Here is a 17,918-nt window from a genome sequence, read left to right as displayed (position 1 = left end):
CAGGAACTTACTTCAACATTGTAAAAGCTATTTATGCCAAGCCTCAGGCTAGCATCATTCTCAATGGAGAAAAATTGAAGGCATTCCCCCTAAAATCTGGAACAAGACAGGGATGCCCTCTATCACCACTTCTATTCAATATAGTTCTCGAAACACTGGCCAGAGCAATTAGACAGACAAAAGAAATTAAAGGCATAAAAATAGGAAAAGAAGAACTTAAATTATCACTATTTGCGGATGACATGATTCTATACCTAGAAGAACCAAAAGGGTCTACAAAAAAACTATTAGAACTAATAAATGAATTCAGCAAAGTGGCAGGATATAAAATCAACACGCATAAATCAAAGGCATTCCTGTATATCAGCGACAAAACTTCTGAAATGGAAATGAGGAAAAACACTCCATTCACAATATCCTCAAAAAAAATAAAATACTTGGGAATCAACCTAACAAAAGAGGTGAAAGATCTGTACAATTAAAACGACAAAACCCTAAAGAGAGAAGTAGAAGAAGATCTTAGAAGATGGAAAAATATACCCTGTTCATGGATAGGCAGAACTAACATCATCAAAATGGCGATATTACCAAAAGTTCTCTATAGGTTTAATGCAATCCCAATCAAAATCCCAACGGCATTTCTTGTAGAAATAGATAAAGCAATCATGAAATTCATATGGAAAAATAAAAGACCAAGAATAGCAAAAGCAATTCTAAGCAGGAAGCATGAATCAAGCGGTATAGCGATACCAGATCTCAAACTATATTACAGAGCAATAGTAACAAAAACAGCATGGTACTGGTACCAAAACAGGCGGGTGGACCAATGGTACAGAATAGAGGACACAGAGACTAATCCACAAAGCTACAACTATCTTATATTTGATAAAGGAGCTAAAAGCATGCAATGGAGGAAGAATAGCATCTTCAACAAATGGTGTTGGGAAAACTGGAAATCCATATGCAACAAAATGAAACTGAATCCCTTTCTCTCGCCATGCACAAAAGTTAACTCAAAGTGGATCAAGGAGCTAGATATCAAATCAGAGACACTGCGTCTGATAGAAGATAAAGTTGGCTCCGATCTACATATTGTGGGGTCGGGTTCCAAATTCCTTAACAGGACACCCATAGCACAAGAGTTAATAACAAGAATCAATAAATGGGACTTACTTAAACTGAAAAGTTTTTTCTCAGCAAGAGAAACAATAAGAGAGGTAAATAGGGAGCCTACATCATGGGAACAAATTTTTACTCCTCACACCTCAGATAGAGCCCTAATATCCAGAGTATACAAAGAACTCAAAAAAGTAAACAATAAAAAAACAAATAACCCAATCAACAAATGAGCAAAAGACCTGAACAGACACTTCTCAGAGGAGGACATACAATCAATCAACAAATACATGAAAAAATGCTCACCATCTCTAGCAGTCAGAGAAATGCAAATCAAAACCACCCTAAGATACCATCTCACTCCAGTAAGATTGGCAGCCATTATGAAGTCAAACAACAACAAGTGCTGGCGAGGATGTGGGGAAAAGGGTACTCTTGTACATTGCTGGTGGGACTGCAAACTAGTGCGGCCAATTTGGAAAGCAGTATGGAGATTCCTGGGAAAGCTGGGAATGGATCCACCATTTGACCCAGCTATTGCCCTTCTCGGACTATTCCCTTAAAAGAGCTTACTACAGGGATACTGCCACATCGATGTTATAGCAGCACAATTCACAATTGCTAGACTGTGGAACCAACCCAGAGGCCCTTCAATAGATGAATGGATAAAAAAAATGTGGCATTTATACACCATGGAATATTACGCAGCACTAAAAAATGACAAAATCATGGATTTTGCAGGAAAATGGATGGCACTAGAGCAGATTATGCTTAGTGAAGCTAGCCAATCCCTAAAAAACAAATACCAAATGTCTTCTTTGATATAATGAGAACAACCAAGAACAGAACAGGGAGGAAGAGCAGGAAGAAAAGATCAACATTAAACAGATACACTAGGTGGGAGGGAAAGGGAGAGAAAAGGGAAATTGCATGGTAATGGAGGGAGACCCTCATTGTTATATAAAATCACGCATAAGAGGTTGTGAGGGGAACGGGCAAATAAACAAGGAGAGAAATGAATTACAGTAGATGGGGTAGAGAGAGAAGATGGGAGGGGAGGGGAGGGAGGAGAGTAGAAGATAGGAAAGGTGGCAGAATACAACAGTTACTAATAGGGCATTATGTAAAAATGTGGATGTGTAACAGATGTGATTCTGCAATCTGTATTTGGGGTAAAAATGGGAGTTCATAAGCAACTTGAGTCTAATGTATGAAACATATGTCAAGAGCTTTGTAATGTTTTGAACAACCAATTAAAAAAAAAGAATTTATACAGTTTGAAGTCAGTTCTATATGAGATCTGAATGCTATAAAAAATTAAGTTTAAAACAAAATGTAAACCTATGATCACAATTAATATAATTAAAGATAATAGTCATTCTTTTAATTATAATGTAGTAATTGAGCCATAAACTAAGGGTACATTTTGAATAAGAATGCATATGCTTTGGATAATTGCCTACAATGTGGGGAGGAGGTAAATTCCAGTTCTTCATAAAATCTGCCTGTCTCCTGTTTTGGAAATAAAGTCTTATTGGAATGGAAAAAAAAATGAAGAGTTAAAGATCTACAGAAAAGGAGTCAAATTCTAGAAGAATTGCTCATAAGAAACATTTTCTCTTCTCTGAGGCAGATTTTGTTACTAAACTAAAACCTCATGATTATTGGTTGAGAGATTGAGATGCAGAAAGAATCTGAGGACAGCATGTGTCAGACACAAGACAAAAAAAAATCACCCAACTATGATTAAGCAAGAGCTTCCCTGTATGAGTCCTTGGACATTTGATGATCCCAATGAACCAGCAGATTCAGGGAGCATCTGTTACTGATTTCTGGGTATAGGACACTCCTCCTAAGATACAAGGGCATTTCATCCCTCTCTTGAGACCTCCCTTTGGCTGCCAATATGCCCCTCAAATTAATTCCCCAATCTATTGCCTAGGGTACAAAAGGATTGTCTTTAATTTGAATCTGCATTCCTACTATCTTAGAACCAATTGATGCAACCCAAGTCAGATCCTGAGGATAAAGGACTTTTTAAGGAACCTTACCTCTACATGTGGTCCCTCTGGACTCCTCACTCTTCACTGTAAAAGGACTTGTAGAAGCACTGAGCCAGAGGCTTGAAATCAGGATAAAAGCTGTGGGACTGGAGAAGTGTTCTCTTGCATCTTGATTATATTATAACTTTCAGGACAGTTTTATTAAATAAACATCATTAAAATATTTTCATACTACTTTACAGTCTAAATGTGTTAGTCATCTTTCTGTTACTGTGACAAATTTTCTGACCTAAGAAAACAAACTTATAAAGAGAGAAGGTTTAGTTTGACTCATAGTTTCAGAGATTTCATTCCATGAACAGTTACTTTCATTGCTTTCAGCACTGTGGTATAGCAGTACATCATGTTGGCGAGGCTTGACAGAGTAAAATCATTCATCTCCTACCCAAGGCAGGAAAGAGAAAGTTCACGTGGGTTCCCCCAATCCCCTTCCAGTGCACACTCCCAGTGACCTAAGACCTCCCACTAGGCTTCACTTCTTAAAGGTTCCTACCACCTCCCAATAAAATCACATACTTAGGAGCACATGGACCTTATGAGGGATGTTCCAGACTCAAACTATACCACTAGATTATGTAATTAGTAATTTTTTGGAATAGGAGTAGGATTTTTGAATTGTGTTAAAGTATGCATAATAAAAAATTTACCACTTTAAGACGTTAGCACACAATTTTTCAATTTGCAAAACTAAGTTTGTATAAAGAAATAATAAACTGCTGTTTTTAGCCTTCTTTTGTCCTTGATGACCACCCACATAATAACCCATAGACACTTAATATTCTATGAATTTTCCCATTCTAGATAGCTCATATTAGTAGAATAATACAGTATTTATACTTTTGTGACTGGCTTATCTAATATTGCATAATGTCTTCAAGTTTCATCTATGTCATGGGATGTATCAAATTACCTTTCTATTCATGGTGTGGAAAATATCTATTGTATGCAAAAAAAACACATTTTGCTTAGCACTCCTTCATCAGTGAACACCAGGAATGCTTCCACCCTTGGCATATGGTGAATAATGCTACTTTGAACACAGGGGTACAATAGTTTTGATACACTGCTATTCTTTCTCATGGGGATGTACCTAGAAATGCAATTATTAGGTTACATGATCATTCCATTTTAATTTGTTTAGGAACCACTCACTGTACTCTGTTTCACAGTGGCTGCATCATTTTTCATTCTCCACATATGTGCAGGCCTTCCAATCTCTATATATTCTCACCAACACTCCTGTTTCCTTGTTCTCATTCTCTCTCTCTCTCTTGTAACAACCATCCTAATGTGTGCAAGGTGATATCTCACTGTGGTTTTTTTCCAACTTTTTTTCTTTCTGCATTTTGCACAACAACAAATTTCTGAGAATGGACCCAGCAACGACAGTACTTTTTATTCAAAACATGCAGAGAATTCATGGCTCTGAATTGTCACAGACTAGTTATTGTGCTGTTTTACCATGATAACATGTTAGTAACTGAATATTAGCATCTGTTGCGGTTGATGCAAGAGTTACAGAGTACAGGAAATAGCAGATATATTTATGCAGTGACCCAGGAAACTCTCCTTAATGAAGGCTGCATGTTCCCTGGATCAGGAGGGGATGGAGATGTGAGGGAGAGCTGAGAGGAGGTATCCCTGAGAGAATGGGGGGATGATGCCTCCAAGGAAGAGAAGTGGCAGGTGTGGCACAGCAGCAGCCAGTAGCCCTTCTTCAGACAGGAATGAAGCAGAGCTGGTACAAAGGTGGCACACGGCCAAACGCATTGGCAATGGGGGTGGTGTCGATGTCCTTGGGGTCAATCACAGGTTTCAGCTTAAAATTCTGTAAAATGGTGGTCAGGAACAAAAACAGCTCCATGCGGGCTAGGCCTTCTCCCACACACATACGTTTTCCTAAAGATGACAAACACAGAGTTTTCCCTCCTTAAACATTAGGTATGGCAATGCTGTAAAAAGAATGCAACCCTGTCTCAAAATTTAAAATGGGCTGGGGATGTGGTTCAGTGGGTAAGCACCACTGGGTTCCATCCTGGTTCTTAAAAAAAAAAAAAAGTATGCCATGACTATTCGATGAATGATTACTTACATGCCTGCATCAGACACAGGACACTTGGAATGAAGGTTGGTAAGACAGATGCACAGAAAAGTGGAGACATTGGCTAGTCGCTCTACATCTCATCTTATCAGACACTCTTCATTCTCCAAATAGTACATATTACCACAATCACAGCTCTAATAACCATTCACACAATTTAACTGCACTTTTGACATTTCAAGTTTACATGAATCTTTTTCTGAAAACATACATTTCCCACCCAGACAACTGAAGGGAAGAGGACAAGAAGAATGTTCGCTTTGTACCTCTGGCACAATTCTCAGCCACAGATCCTTGTTCCCTAGCATCATTTCATGATCACCCATCTTCACCTCTCACTCCCTCATTTTAGAGGTTCCAAAGGTTCCTTGTCTGTCGTGAGACAAGGAAGGAATAGCCTGACCTGGTCCTCACATTCTTTTCCCTCTCTGATGTTCAGTCTCAACTCACATTCTCTCCTCTCAGCTCCCAGCAAGAAGCCTCTTCATCCTCCCACACCATGAAGTTTCAAGCTTCCCCTCATGGTGTCCCATTTGGCTAAGAAGCACTGCTTTTATGCTTTCATTAGGACCCATGTCCCTGTCATTTCCTCTTTACAATGCTTGTGATCTCCTCAGGCAGTAGATGCTCACCCTCTAAATTTCCTCAACACAGTCAGGCTTCCACAGCAGCGTGGATCACCTCAAATCCCGTGTTCTGTTATTCTCTACCTTGCTAAAATATGAGTCACTCAGACTTAAAAGAAGGGCTTCATCCTTGACATCTCAATATGGACAGTTCTGGGCCCATCTAAAATCGTAACAAAAAAATGAAGGTGACTCCTTATCTAGAGTTTCAACACACACAATTTAGCAGTGAGACTGAATATCCCAAATGCATGATCACGAGTAGAGGAAGAGAAAGGTTCTCTTCAATCACTGCAGACTCTTCTTCCACATTCCCAAGGTTTTGCTCAGTCTACACTTAGGGAGATATGTTCTGACCCCCCAGATCTATAGGAAACATCCTTTCCTATACTTCATTACCTCTGTAAAGTGCCCTGCTTTCTCTTTTTTCCTTGCTCCCTACTTCCTACAAGCTAGCTCAACTCTACTTCACCTTGTTAGGATGCGCCAGGGTATGAAAAGGCAGAATGCAAGCAACTTCACCCTCTGCCTCCCCAGAAACCTGAGCTTACCTCTCTCACAGGTGCTAGTCCTACTAGACAATTATCTGTTTGCTTGTCTGCTTCCTAACTCAGTAGAGAGACTCTTAAAAGCCCATTATATCCTCTAGGATATTTGCAAATGTTTGGAAGTGAGGGACACCACAGAGGAGATACTTAAGGTGTGGACTGAGATACCTTTCTCATGGCAAGGAAGGAAAGTTTTATTGAGTTTCACTTCTAAGAATGAAATGCTTAGAAGTTTCAGCTAAGTAACTTGTTTGTATATCCAGAGGCATAATTCAACCAACTTTGACTGTGAGCTTTCTCCATTTGGAAAACCGGTCAGATACCCCAAAAAGCCCCACTAATGTAGCACAATAGTGAGGATATGTCATGACCAAGGAAAGTTCATGGGCATTGAAGGGGAACTTCTAGTGATGTATAAAAAAGAAATGTACCAGTCCCAAAGGAGGCACCGCGTAATTTCCAACTGGTCTCAGAATTTATGTTTCAGAGTTGAGTGTAGTGGTGTATGCCTATAGTCCCTGATACTTCAGAGGCTAAGGTGGAGGATGGTTGGAGTTCAGGAGTTCAAAGCCAAACTGGGCAACAGCATCTCTTTAAAAAAAAAAAGTCATATTATATTCCCCTAAAATACTAGTGGAAGTAAATCTTTATTACCTGTTGAGAAAGGCATGAAGTAGTCACTCTTCTTAAAGTTGCCATTCTCATCCAGAAAGTGGCCAGGGTCAAAAGTCTCTGGGTTAGGGAATTCTTTGTCATCATGCAGGACAGATGTCAGTGATGTTATTAAGTCTGTCCCCTGAAAAGAGAAGACAGACAAAATAAGTTACAAAAATTTCAAGGATGGGAGGAAGTGATGTAGGTCACCTAATCCAATCTGTTTGATCTATAAATGTGGAAAACCAGGTCCAAAGAAAAGCAATGACATTTCCAGGAAGTCAAACCAATTAAAAACTGCATTAGCAGTTGAAGGATCAAATACTTTGCAATTTGAGTGCAAAACCTTCTGAATTTCTCTACTTAGCACCAAGCTGGGACACAAAGTTTCTCCACATGTTACTCCATTTCACTACTTCAGTATTCACACAACTGGTATGTGGATTATGATTAAAAACCAGAGCTTGTGCTCCCTCCCAAAATGTCAGTAGAATTTGGAATCTGTTTATAAGTCTTTTTTTGTCTTTGTTTTCCATAGTTTTTATTGATTTATTATAGTTGTACATAATGGTTCAATTTGTTGTTACATATTTATACATGCACACAATATAACTATGTAATTTGGTGTTTATAGGCCTTTTTCAAATGGGAGAGCTGATCTGATTTAAGATGACTTCTGAGAAGATATTAACAAGTACAATAATGCCTATTGAGTACTTATCATTGAAATGCAATGTTTTCCTTTTGATTTAAAATGGAAAGGACAACCAGAAGGGTGAGCAGTTATACTCCACTTATGTATGATGCATCAAAATGCATTCTACTGTCATGTACAACTAATTAGAATAAAGAATAAAGTGGGAAGGAACTCATCATCACAGATGAATCCTCTTTAAAACACAGCAGGATTGCAAAATTGGAAAAGTTATTATTTTGCAACAATTCAGGTAAGATCATCAACCCAGGCAGGGATCATTGATTAATGTAAAATCTACTGGGTGCGGTATTTGGGGAAAAGGATATTCTCAGCCACAGATCCTTGTTCCCTAGCATCATTTCATGATCACCCATCTTCACCTCTTACTCCCTCGTTTTAGAGGTTCCAAAGGTTCCTTGTCTGTCCTGAAACAGACATATATCCCATGGACTTTTTTTATCATCTCAACAACAGGGAGATCTGGAAGATATCCCCATAGCAAGTTTGAATCTTAGTATCACCAATAATGGTACAAACTGATATTTTTTGCCCACAGTCACAATCTGATGTAGTTAGACATATGTAATATTTAAAAATCTATTAAAAATATTTTTAAAATATTACTCACCATGCTCAACTGAGTTTCATCCTAGGGGTGCAAGGATATATATAGCACAACATATTCAACTTAATAAATGTGAAAAACCACATCAACAGAATGAAAGGCAAAAACCATAGTATCATCTCAATAGATGCAGAAAAAGCACTTGATAAAATTAACATTCCTTCGTGATAAAAAACGAACAAAGTACATATAGAAGAAATGTATACATGGACTTTATTATATTTTTTATTTATTGTATATTATATATATATTATATATGGCCTTTATTATATTATATATATAATATAATAATATATAATATAATAATAAAATCTAATTTATATATATAATTTATATATATATATATAATTTATATATATATAGACACATAATTGTATCTATGAACTGAAAGAATTAACATGTCAAGACACCAATGCTTTCTAAATTAAACTAGAAAACTAGAAGGTTTTTCTGTAAATTATGTTGACCTTTATTAACAAAATCTGAAAAAAATCTCAGAAAAGCTTTTTGGAAAATTAATAATCTGAACTTTTAACTTTCATTTGGAGATATAAATACCTAAGAGTTGCCAAAAGAAATTATCAAAGAAGTACAGCAAATTTGGAAGATGTCACCAATCAAGAAGTGTTGGAAAGCTTTATAGTTTCAAACTGTAAACAGCACAAAGTCCATCAAGTGCCACAAGTGTGAGTTTTTCACCTCTCTCATCCTGTGTTGGTAGAGGATTGGGACCATACTGTGAATTCAGGAACTTTAAGAGCACTGAGATGCAGAATAATAGAAACAATCTTACCTTGGGGATACTGTAGTTTCTGAATTTAATGTTACAGGTCGCTGCATGGGGCACATTGTTGGGTATGAGGTTAATATATCTCTGAATTTCATGCACCACGGCATCTGTGTAGGGCATGTGACTTCTGTCCTGCATACAGGGGCTCCGGTGTCTGCCAATCACATGTTCAATCTCTTCCTGGGCTTTAGCTGGTAAGACACAAGAAATAATAGAGTAAGAGAAAATGGTACATTTGTCACAATAATTCAAGTCTACATGAAGTATGAAGCATTATAAGCCCATAAAATACAGCTACACTTAAAATTGCTCTGCTGTGGATACATATAGCTCCTACAAACTAAGCACTAAGATAATTCTTTGTTTAATTTTTTATTTATTTTTTATTTATATATGATGGTGGAATGCATTACAATTCTTATTACACAGGTACAGCACAATTTTTCATATCTCTGGTTGTATACACAGTATATTCACACCAATTCATATCTTCATACCTGTACTTTGGATAATAATGATCATCACATTCCACCATCATTAATAACCCCATGCCCCTTCCCTTCCCCTCAATCCCTCTGCCCTATCTAGAGTTCGTCCATTCCTCTCATGCTCCCGCTTCCTATCCCACTATGAGTCAGCCTCCTTATATCAAAGAAAACATTCGGCATTTGGTTTTTTTTGGGGGGTGGATTGGCTAACTTCACTTAGCATTATCATTTCTAACTCCATCCATTTACCTGCGAATGCCATAATTTTATTCTCTTTTATTGCATTAATATAATTCTATACACATCTACACATTACTGTATTGGATAACCAATACATAGAAACAATGAAGTAGTTCAATATATAAATATCTTGTATATATGAATGCAAATCACTATCCTCACAAAAAGAAAAATGGAAGACAAGAATCAATTCCACATCAAATTAACAAAAGGTATTTTAAATTTTGAATTGCACTAACAGATTTCTATGTGTACATGGGTTTTTTGTGCTGTGTATATGTGTGTTTATTTTCTTTTTTTTATTGGTTGTTCACAAAATTACAAAGCTCTTGACATATCATATTTCATACATTAGAATCAAGTGGGTTATGAACTCCCATTTTACCCCAAATACATATTGCAGAATCGCATCGGTTACACATCCACATTTTTACATACTGCCATATTAGTAACTGTTGTATTCTGCTACCTTTCCTATCCTCTACTATCCCCCCTCCTCTCCCCTCCCATCTTCTCTCTCTACCACATCTACTGTAATTCATTTCCCTCCTTGTTTATTATCCCATTCCCCTCACAACCTCTTATATGTAATTTTGTATAATAATGAGGGTCTCCCTCCATTTCCATGCAATTTCCCTTTTTTCTCCCTTTCCCTCCCACCTCATGTCTCTGTTTAGTGTTAATCTTTCCTTCCGTGGGACTGCAAACAGGTGCGGCCAATTTGGAAAGCAGTATGGAGATAACTGGGAAAGCTGGGAATGGAACCACCATTTGACCCAGCTATTGCCCTTCTCGGACTATTCCCTGAGGACCTTAAAAGAGTGCACTACAGGGATACTGCCACATCGATGTTCATAGCAGCACAATTCACAATTGCTAGACTGTGGAATCAACCCAGATGCCCTTCAATAGATTAATGGATAAAAAAAAAAATGTGGCATTTATACACCATGGAGTATTACACAGCACTAAAAAATGACAAAATCATGGAATTTGCAGGGAAATGGGTAGCACTAGAGCAGATTATGCTTAGTGAAGCTATCCAATCCCTAAAAAACAAATACCAAATGTCTTCTTTGATATAATGAGAGCAACTAAGAACAGAGCAGGGAGGAAGAGCAGGAAGAAAAGATTAACGTTTATTTTCAACTTGCAATGAAAATACACTCCCCAAAGGCACTTACTTGGAAACATTCTAGAAGTTTTTTCTGTAAATTATGCTGACCTTTATTAACAATGACTTTCTATTACTTGATCATCATTTTAGAAAATATCTAAAACTTACTGGTAATGGAAATGAGGACTTACATCTCCATCATCACCTTGTGCAAAGTATACAAAGACACACACACACACACACACACACACACAAACAGGTAAAATTTCCCTGCTCTCTTTTTCCCAATGTAATAATATCATAATTATTATTTTGTCAGTATTCATTGTTTACATTAATATGACTTTAGAAATATCATTTACAAGTAAGAAGAGCATGGTGATACATATCAATAATATCAGCAGCTTGAGAGGCTGAAGCAAAAGGATTGCAAGTTCAAGACCAGTCTCAGCAACTTAGCAAGGCTCTGTCTCAAGATAAAAAATGAAAAAACCTGGCCTGGGGATGTGGCTCAGTGGTTAAGCTGCCCTGGGTTCAATCCTGGTACCAGAAAAAAAAATAGTTTTGATTTTCATTTCTCTAATTGCTAGAGATGTTGAGCATTTTTCATATATTTCTTGATTAATTGTAGGTCATCTTCTAAGAAGTGTCCTTTCAGTTCCTTGGCCCATTTATTGATTGGGTTATATGGATTTTCTTGGTGTTAAGATTTTTTAGTTCTTTATATGTCCTACAGATTAGTGCTCTATCTGATATGCATATGGTAAAAACTTGCTCCCAAAATATAGGTTCTCTATTCACCTCACTGATTGTTTCTTTTGCTAGGAAGCTTTTGAGTTTAAAGCCATCCCATTTATTGATACTTGATTTTAATTCTTGCACTAGAGGAGTCTTATTTAGGAAGTCTGGCCTAATCTGACATGATGGAGATTTAGGCCTAATTTTTCTTCTACTAAGCACAGTGCCTCTGGTTTAATTTCTAGGTCCTTGATCCGCTTTGAGTTGAGTTTTGTGTATGGTGAGAGATGGACATCATTACCCTAAGTACATGTATGAAGACACAAGTGGTGTGATTCTACTCTGTGTACAACCAAAAATATGAAAAATTATACTCTGTGTAATATGAATTGTAATGCATTCTGCTGTTATATATAACAAATTAAAATTTTAAAAACAAATAAAAAATAGAGAAAGGAAGAAATATCATTTACAAGTAAAACAATTATAATTGTGCTTCAGCTTTTGTGAAGCAAAACAGTCTTGGACTTAAAAAAAAAGTGTCTATTTTAATTCCTAACTTTTAGATGCCAATTTAGAATTACGGCAAATTTTCATGTATGTTTCAGATTTCTAGTAATAATTTTCTCATTACTAAAATCATCAAACGATCACTCACGTTTCTTTGGTTCTTGGTGTCTTCTCTAATACCTGCATTATCCACCTGACCCATTCCAGGACAGGTGCCCAGCAACAAGGACTCTCTCATTGACCTCTACTTTGTGTACAACCAGAGATATGAAAAATTGTGCTCTATATGTATAATGTAAATTGTAATGCATTCTTCTGTCATATATAAAAAGTTAAAATTTAAAAATAAACTTTAAAAAATAAAGAAAGGAAGAAAGAAAGATATTTACAAGTAAATATCTTTGACCTCTCCTGATTCCTGGAACCTATGACTTACTCTGACTTGGTTTCAGACATTTGGATAGAGCACATCCTTTAGTATCTTTCTGAGAAAGTAAAGACAAGAAGTAAAATTTTGCCAACTTATAGGCATGAAAATATTTTTTGTCTATGAATGCACAGAGGACATTTGCTATTCAGAATTCTACTATCATTCTGATTCTTAATCTTCATATATAACTTATTTATCCCTGAAAGTATTGGTAATTTCTAATTTATGCCTGGTTTTCTGAAATTCCATAATCCTGTGTCTTTGGGTGAATGTCTTCATTTTATTTATTTCTCTGGACATTTGTTGTGAATTTTTTCTAGATGGAAAAAAAATGGAGGTCTTTCCATTGGCACTACTCATTCTCTAGAGTTTAGACCTGGCTGCTGAAGCATGAATAAGATGGAGAAGGAGGTAAGGTTCTCAGAATTTGAGTGAACTGTTACTTAACCTTCCTCCAGCCCTGCACTCCATTCTTTCCCAGTGTCTGTGTTCCTGAGTGCTGGGCCCTTAGACTCAGTTATTCTAGAGAGTGATCATCTTTCCTCTAGGAGAAGTTATCTGATAAATGGTGAGGTGGAGGGAACCTGGGCAGGGAGACCTTCTGTTTCTGATTTGTCCTCCCTCTATTTCTTTGACACTTGGTTCTGAAATATACTGAGCCTTATGGAAGTTGTAGGGACCCAAATTGACCTGTTCATCCATGTTAAATCTTCCTATTATGACATTCAGGGTACAATTTCAATCATTCTGCCTAATTAGTCACCTCCTGTTCCTGTGTTCTGTTTCCTTCCAAAGTTTTATAAAGATTTACTGCTAATTTCTACACTCTTCAACTTACATAGAAGCAATTCTCATTTGTGATTAATTTATTATCATCTCAATGGAACTCTGACCCAGGGAAAAATATATGTTTATTAACAGAATCTGCTTAGAGGTAAAATTTTTTTAAAAAAATTAAAGTTGCTTGTAAAAGAGAAAGCTATTAATACTCAGAAAAAAATTCTCTTCTTGGCAAGTATTTATCTAGACTCAGACTTCTAGAATAATAAAATGCATTAGGCACATATTTTGCCTAAATAACATCTCTTTCTTATAAATAGGAGCTATTAAAATACTTCTCAGAATCTGGAAAATTTCTCAAGCCATCTACCAAATTTCCAGACTATTTACTATGCTTCAACAAATAGTTTCCATCTTCCCTGACCCCATATCAGAACACCACTGTTTCAGAATAAAGATCTTTAAGAACACATCTATTATTCAAAGTGGTCCGTTCTCTAGAAAACCAATATACAAGGATGCCTGTGCCTGCTGAAAATTCCCTCCCATGACATCCAAACTCTTCATCCAGAGTATTTTTTCACTAAAATACAAACACTTTTCTCTCATTCATTTTCTTCTATTTTCCAATTTTGTCTCATTGTTATTCCCTTGTGACATTAGTAAAAATTATATCTCATAGCCCACACGTTTTGGTAATTAAGTTTCTCTAAGAGGAAAACTGTGCTCATACCTGTAATTTCTTGGTGCTTCAGCAGGAGCAGGAGTCCATATCTCAGGGTGGTACTTGTTGTTTCTGTTCCAGCTACAAACATGTCAGTTACAGTAGCCAACAAGCTTTCAATAGTAAACTCAGACTGTTGATTTTGCTTCTCCTAGGAATATTTGATTATTTAATTATTAAATAGCTACCATCATATTGAATTACAATAAATCCAAAATAACACAGGTTATTCCAAAAATAAGCATATTTAGAAATAGAAAGTATATTGTGCATACAACTGAATAGTATAGCAGAGAATGTGAATTAGTTGACCCAAATTTCATTTTTTATAACCCTTATTTCTTGTTTGCCTTAAAATTCCATTGCCCAGATTTTATTGCAGATATGTTGGTCATAATACATATTTGATGTCAAAGACATAAGAGAAGGAATCTGCTGGTATGATTTTCTCTTTCCTTCTTACTAAAACACATATGTGACAATGGAGTGGGTACAGGCAATACTTGGGAACATGAGTATTTCAGCTTCAATGCAAAGGCTCATACAACAAGTATGGTGATGAATAATGGCAGGCACATAAGTTCTTGATGATTCAGGGCTATTGTATTGGCTCTGGACAACAATAGATACTCTCTGTATATGAGATATGCATAGTATTTTTTAATCCATTGTTAATTTTTTCTTTGTTATTTACACACAGAATCTTAACTGATACAAAAAGATAAATCAGAGCCAAATTTTGTAGAATATTATGAGTCATAATCAAGAGTTTGCAGTTTTTAGTTGGGCGCAGGGGCACATGCCTATAATCCCAGCAATTTGGAAGGCTGAAGCAAGAGGATGGTGAGTTCAAAGACAGCCTCAGCAATGCAGTGAGACCCTAAGTAACTTAGCAAGATCCTGTCTCAAAAATAAAATATAAAAAGGGCTAGGGGGTGGGGCTGGGGTTGTGGCTCAGTGGTAGCACACTTGCTTAGCACATGTGAAGCATTGGGTTTGATCCTCAGCACCACATTAAAAAAAAATAAATAAATACAGTTCTTATGTCCATCTACAACTGAAAATATTTTTTAAAGTGACTAGGAATGTGGTTCAGTGGCTAAGCACCCCTGGGTTCAATCCCTGGTACAAAAAAAAAGTGAAAGATTACAGTTTTTAGAGCACAACATGAGCCACAAAGCTGAATAAGAGACTTGCCCCTCCCTCCACCCCTGAATGCACCGCTACACAAATCAATTCCCTCTCAGAGAAAGAAATCAGTTGAGAAAGTCTTACACAGTTGTCATCAGAGAAAACATCCACACAAAATGAGATGTAAAAGCCACAAGATTTTGGGGCAGTGACCCCACCCTAAGGACTAAAACCACACAATCTTGAAGGAATCACCACCACTCAGATTTTCCCTAAGGAGAGGAGGGATTGGACCACAGTTATTACACCCTAACTCAAAAATTCCCCATGGTTTGTCTCTTCACCAACTCTGGGAATAAAGGCGGAGCATGCATCCATGTTTGAGGGTATTTTTTACATTTTTACATGCATTTTATATTTTTTTCTTTTATTAGTGCATTATAGTTATACATAATAGTTGGGTTGGTTTGACAAAATCATACATGCATGGAGTTTAATTTACTGTGTTTCAGACCTCAGTCTCCCCACATTTTTCTCCCCTCCTACCTCATTCTTCTTTCTCTACTCATCTTCCTTTAATTTGTTTATTTATCTATTTTTATCGGTGCTTTATAGATACACATACAGGAAATTCACTGCAGTATACTTACACATAGGCACAGCATGATTTTTGCTCAATTCATTCTGCATTGTCTCCCATTCCTGTTCCTCTTCCCTCCCTTCTTTACTCCACCATATGGAGTTTTTTGAGGAATCTGCACACTGCTTTCCAGACTGGCTATACTGATTTTCAGTCCCACCAACAATGTAAGAATGGACCTTTTTCCCCACATTCTTACCTGCATATATCATGTTTGTGTCCTGGGTAATTGCAATTCTGACTGGAGTGAAATGAAGTCTGAATGTTATTTGATTTGATTGCTAGAGATGATGAACATATTTTCATATATTTGTTGGCCATTTGTATTTCTTATTTTGAGAAATGTCTTTGCCCACTTCTTGGTTTGGTTATTTGTTTTTCTGGGTTTTGTTGTTCTGTTTTATTTTTGGTTTTGGTTTTGTTTTGGTGTTATGCTTTTGAGCTCTTTACTTAGTCTGGATATTAATCACCTATCAGAGGAATAACAAGTAAAAGTTTTCTCCTATTTCATAGGCTCTCTCTTTATGTTCTTAATCATTTCCTTTGCTTATGCCCAAGGTTTTTAACTTGATGACATCCCACTTACTGATTGTTGGTTTTATTTCTTGAGTTTTAGGGGTCTTGTTGAGGAAGTCAGTGCCTCCACTAATATGCACCCACGTTTCTCTAGACTACGAAATTTTGGCTATTTGACAAAAGCCTGCAAGCATCCTCACGGGCTTCACTATCCATGGCAGAGAAGGAAATAAAATACAAAGGCCATGGTTTCTCCCTGAAAAGAATTTACTAGCATACTCCACCAACTGCTTCTGCTCCCCCATAAGCTACTAATTATTAGGAAGTTTACTAGGCCAACAAACAAATCCCTGGCAGCATGAGCATGAGTTTGGCACTTCCTAAGCTTTCTCCAAAGGCACCCAAAGTGATAATTTCAGTGTACCTATTCAACTTGAAAGAAGCTTGTTTCTACACTGAGTGCCAAAATCTGTACAGCCCTGCATCATTAACCACCTAGCTTGGGGAGTTGATGGGACTTGCAAAATCCTTAGATTGGGCTGGGGATGTGGCTCAAGCGGTAGCGAGCTCTCCTGGCAGGCGTGCAGCCCAGGTTCGATCCTCAGCACCACATACAAAAACAAAGAAGATGTTGTGTCCGCCGATAACTAAAAAATAAATATTAAAATTCTCTCTCTCTCTCCCTCTCTCTCTCTCTCACTCTCTCTTTAAAAAAAAAAATCCTTAGATCCCAGAAGGTGGACAAACAACAGGAACAATTCCAGAAGCTATCTTCACAAGATCAGAGAGAGTAGTTGGAATGTGAGTTCAGGTATCTCAGGTATCGACCACAGAAACTCTCCATGGCATGGTGGATAGAAAGAAAGTAGGAGATTCACACACATTCTCAGATTCATTGTGAGGATACAGGGAATTGGAAGACTTTTCTATCATCCCAAACTTTTCAACTATATGTAGAGAGGGTGAATTCTTCCTTAACTATCTTGTGGTACTGACAGGACATGGCAAATCCTATAATCTCAAAGGGCTGAAAAAACAGACACAGCAGTTCAAACAAATACAAATATTTGAGAGTCACAGTTTATCTACAGCTAAACTAGTGAGATCCTTCTCCTACTAGAAGATAGTCTTAAAGACCAGGAGAGGCAGTTGTTTTATATAATGTGCAGAAACCATCAGAGAAGGTCAAGAAAAATTGAGAAATAGGGACATATGGCCTGCATAAGATAAACCTTCAAAATCCAACCTTAGCAAAATGGAGATGTCATTTGCCTGACAAGAGAATTCAAAATAATTGTCATAAAATGCTTACTGAGGGAGAACAATGAAAGAAGAAACTGACAAAGGGGAATAAAAGGAAGGGAGCGGGGATAGGAATAGGAAA

General features: G+C 37.0%; 1 protein-coding gene across 1 annotated transcript in view; it reads right to left on the bottom strand.

Annotated features, from left to right (window-relative positions):
• Positions 1-4,577: 4,577 nt before the first annotated feature.
• The window catches only part of LOC113178312 (cytochrome P450 2C55-like), a 30,451-nt gene continuing 17,110 nt past the window's right edge, over positions 4,578-17,918 (bottom strand). Inside the window, exons 6-9 of the mRNA XM_077798487.1 lie at positions 14,257-14,398; positions 9,224-9,411; positions 7,109-7,250; positions 4,578-5,078 (exon numbers count right to left, since the gene is read on the bottom strand). Coding sequence (XP_077654613.1) covers positions 4,897-5,078; positions 7,109-7,250; positions 9,224-9,411; positions 14,257-14,398 — 654 coding nt within the window. The 3' untranslated portion in view covers positions 4,578-4,896. The remainder of the gene's footprint in view (positions 5,079-7,108; positions 7,251-9,223; positions 9,412-14,256; positions 14,399-17,918) is intronic.

This window comes from Urocitellus parryii, chromosome 5, assembly GCF_045843805.1.
Source record: "Urocitellus parryii isolate mUroPar1 chromosome 5, mUroPar1.hap1, whole genome shotgun sequence".
Lineage (NCBI taxonomy): Eukaryota > Metazoa > Chordata > Mammalia > Rodentia > Sciuridae > Urocitellus > Urocitellus parryii.
This window is presented reverse-complemented; position numbering and strand designations above follow the sequence as displayed.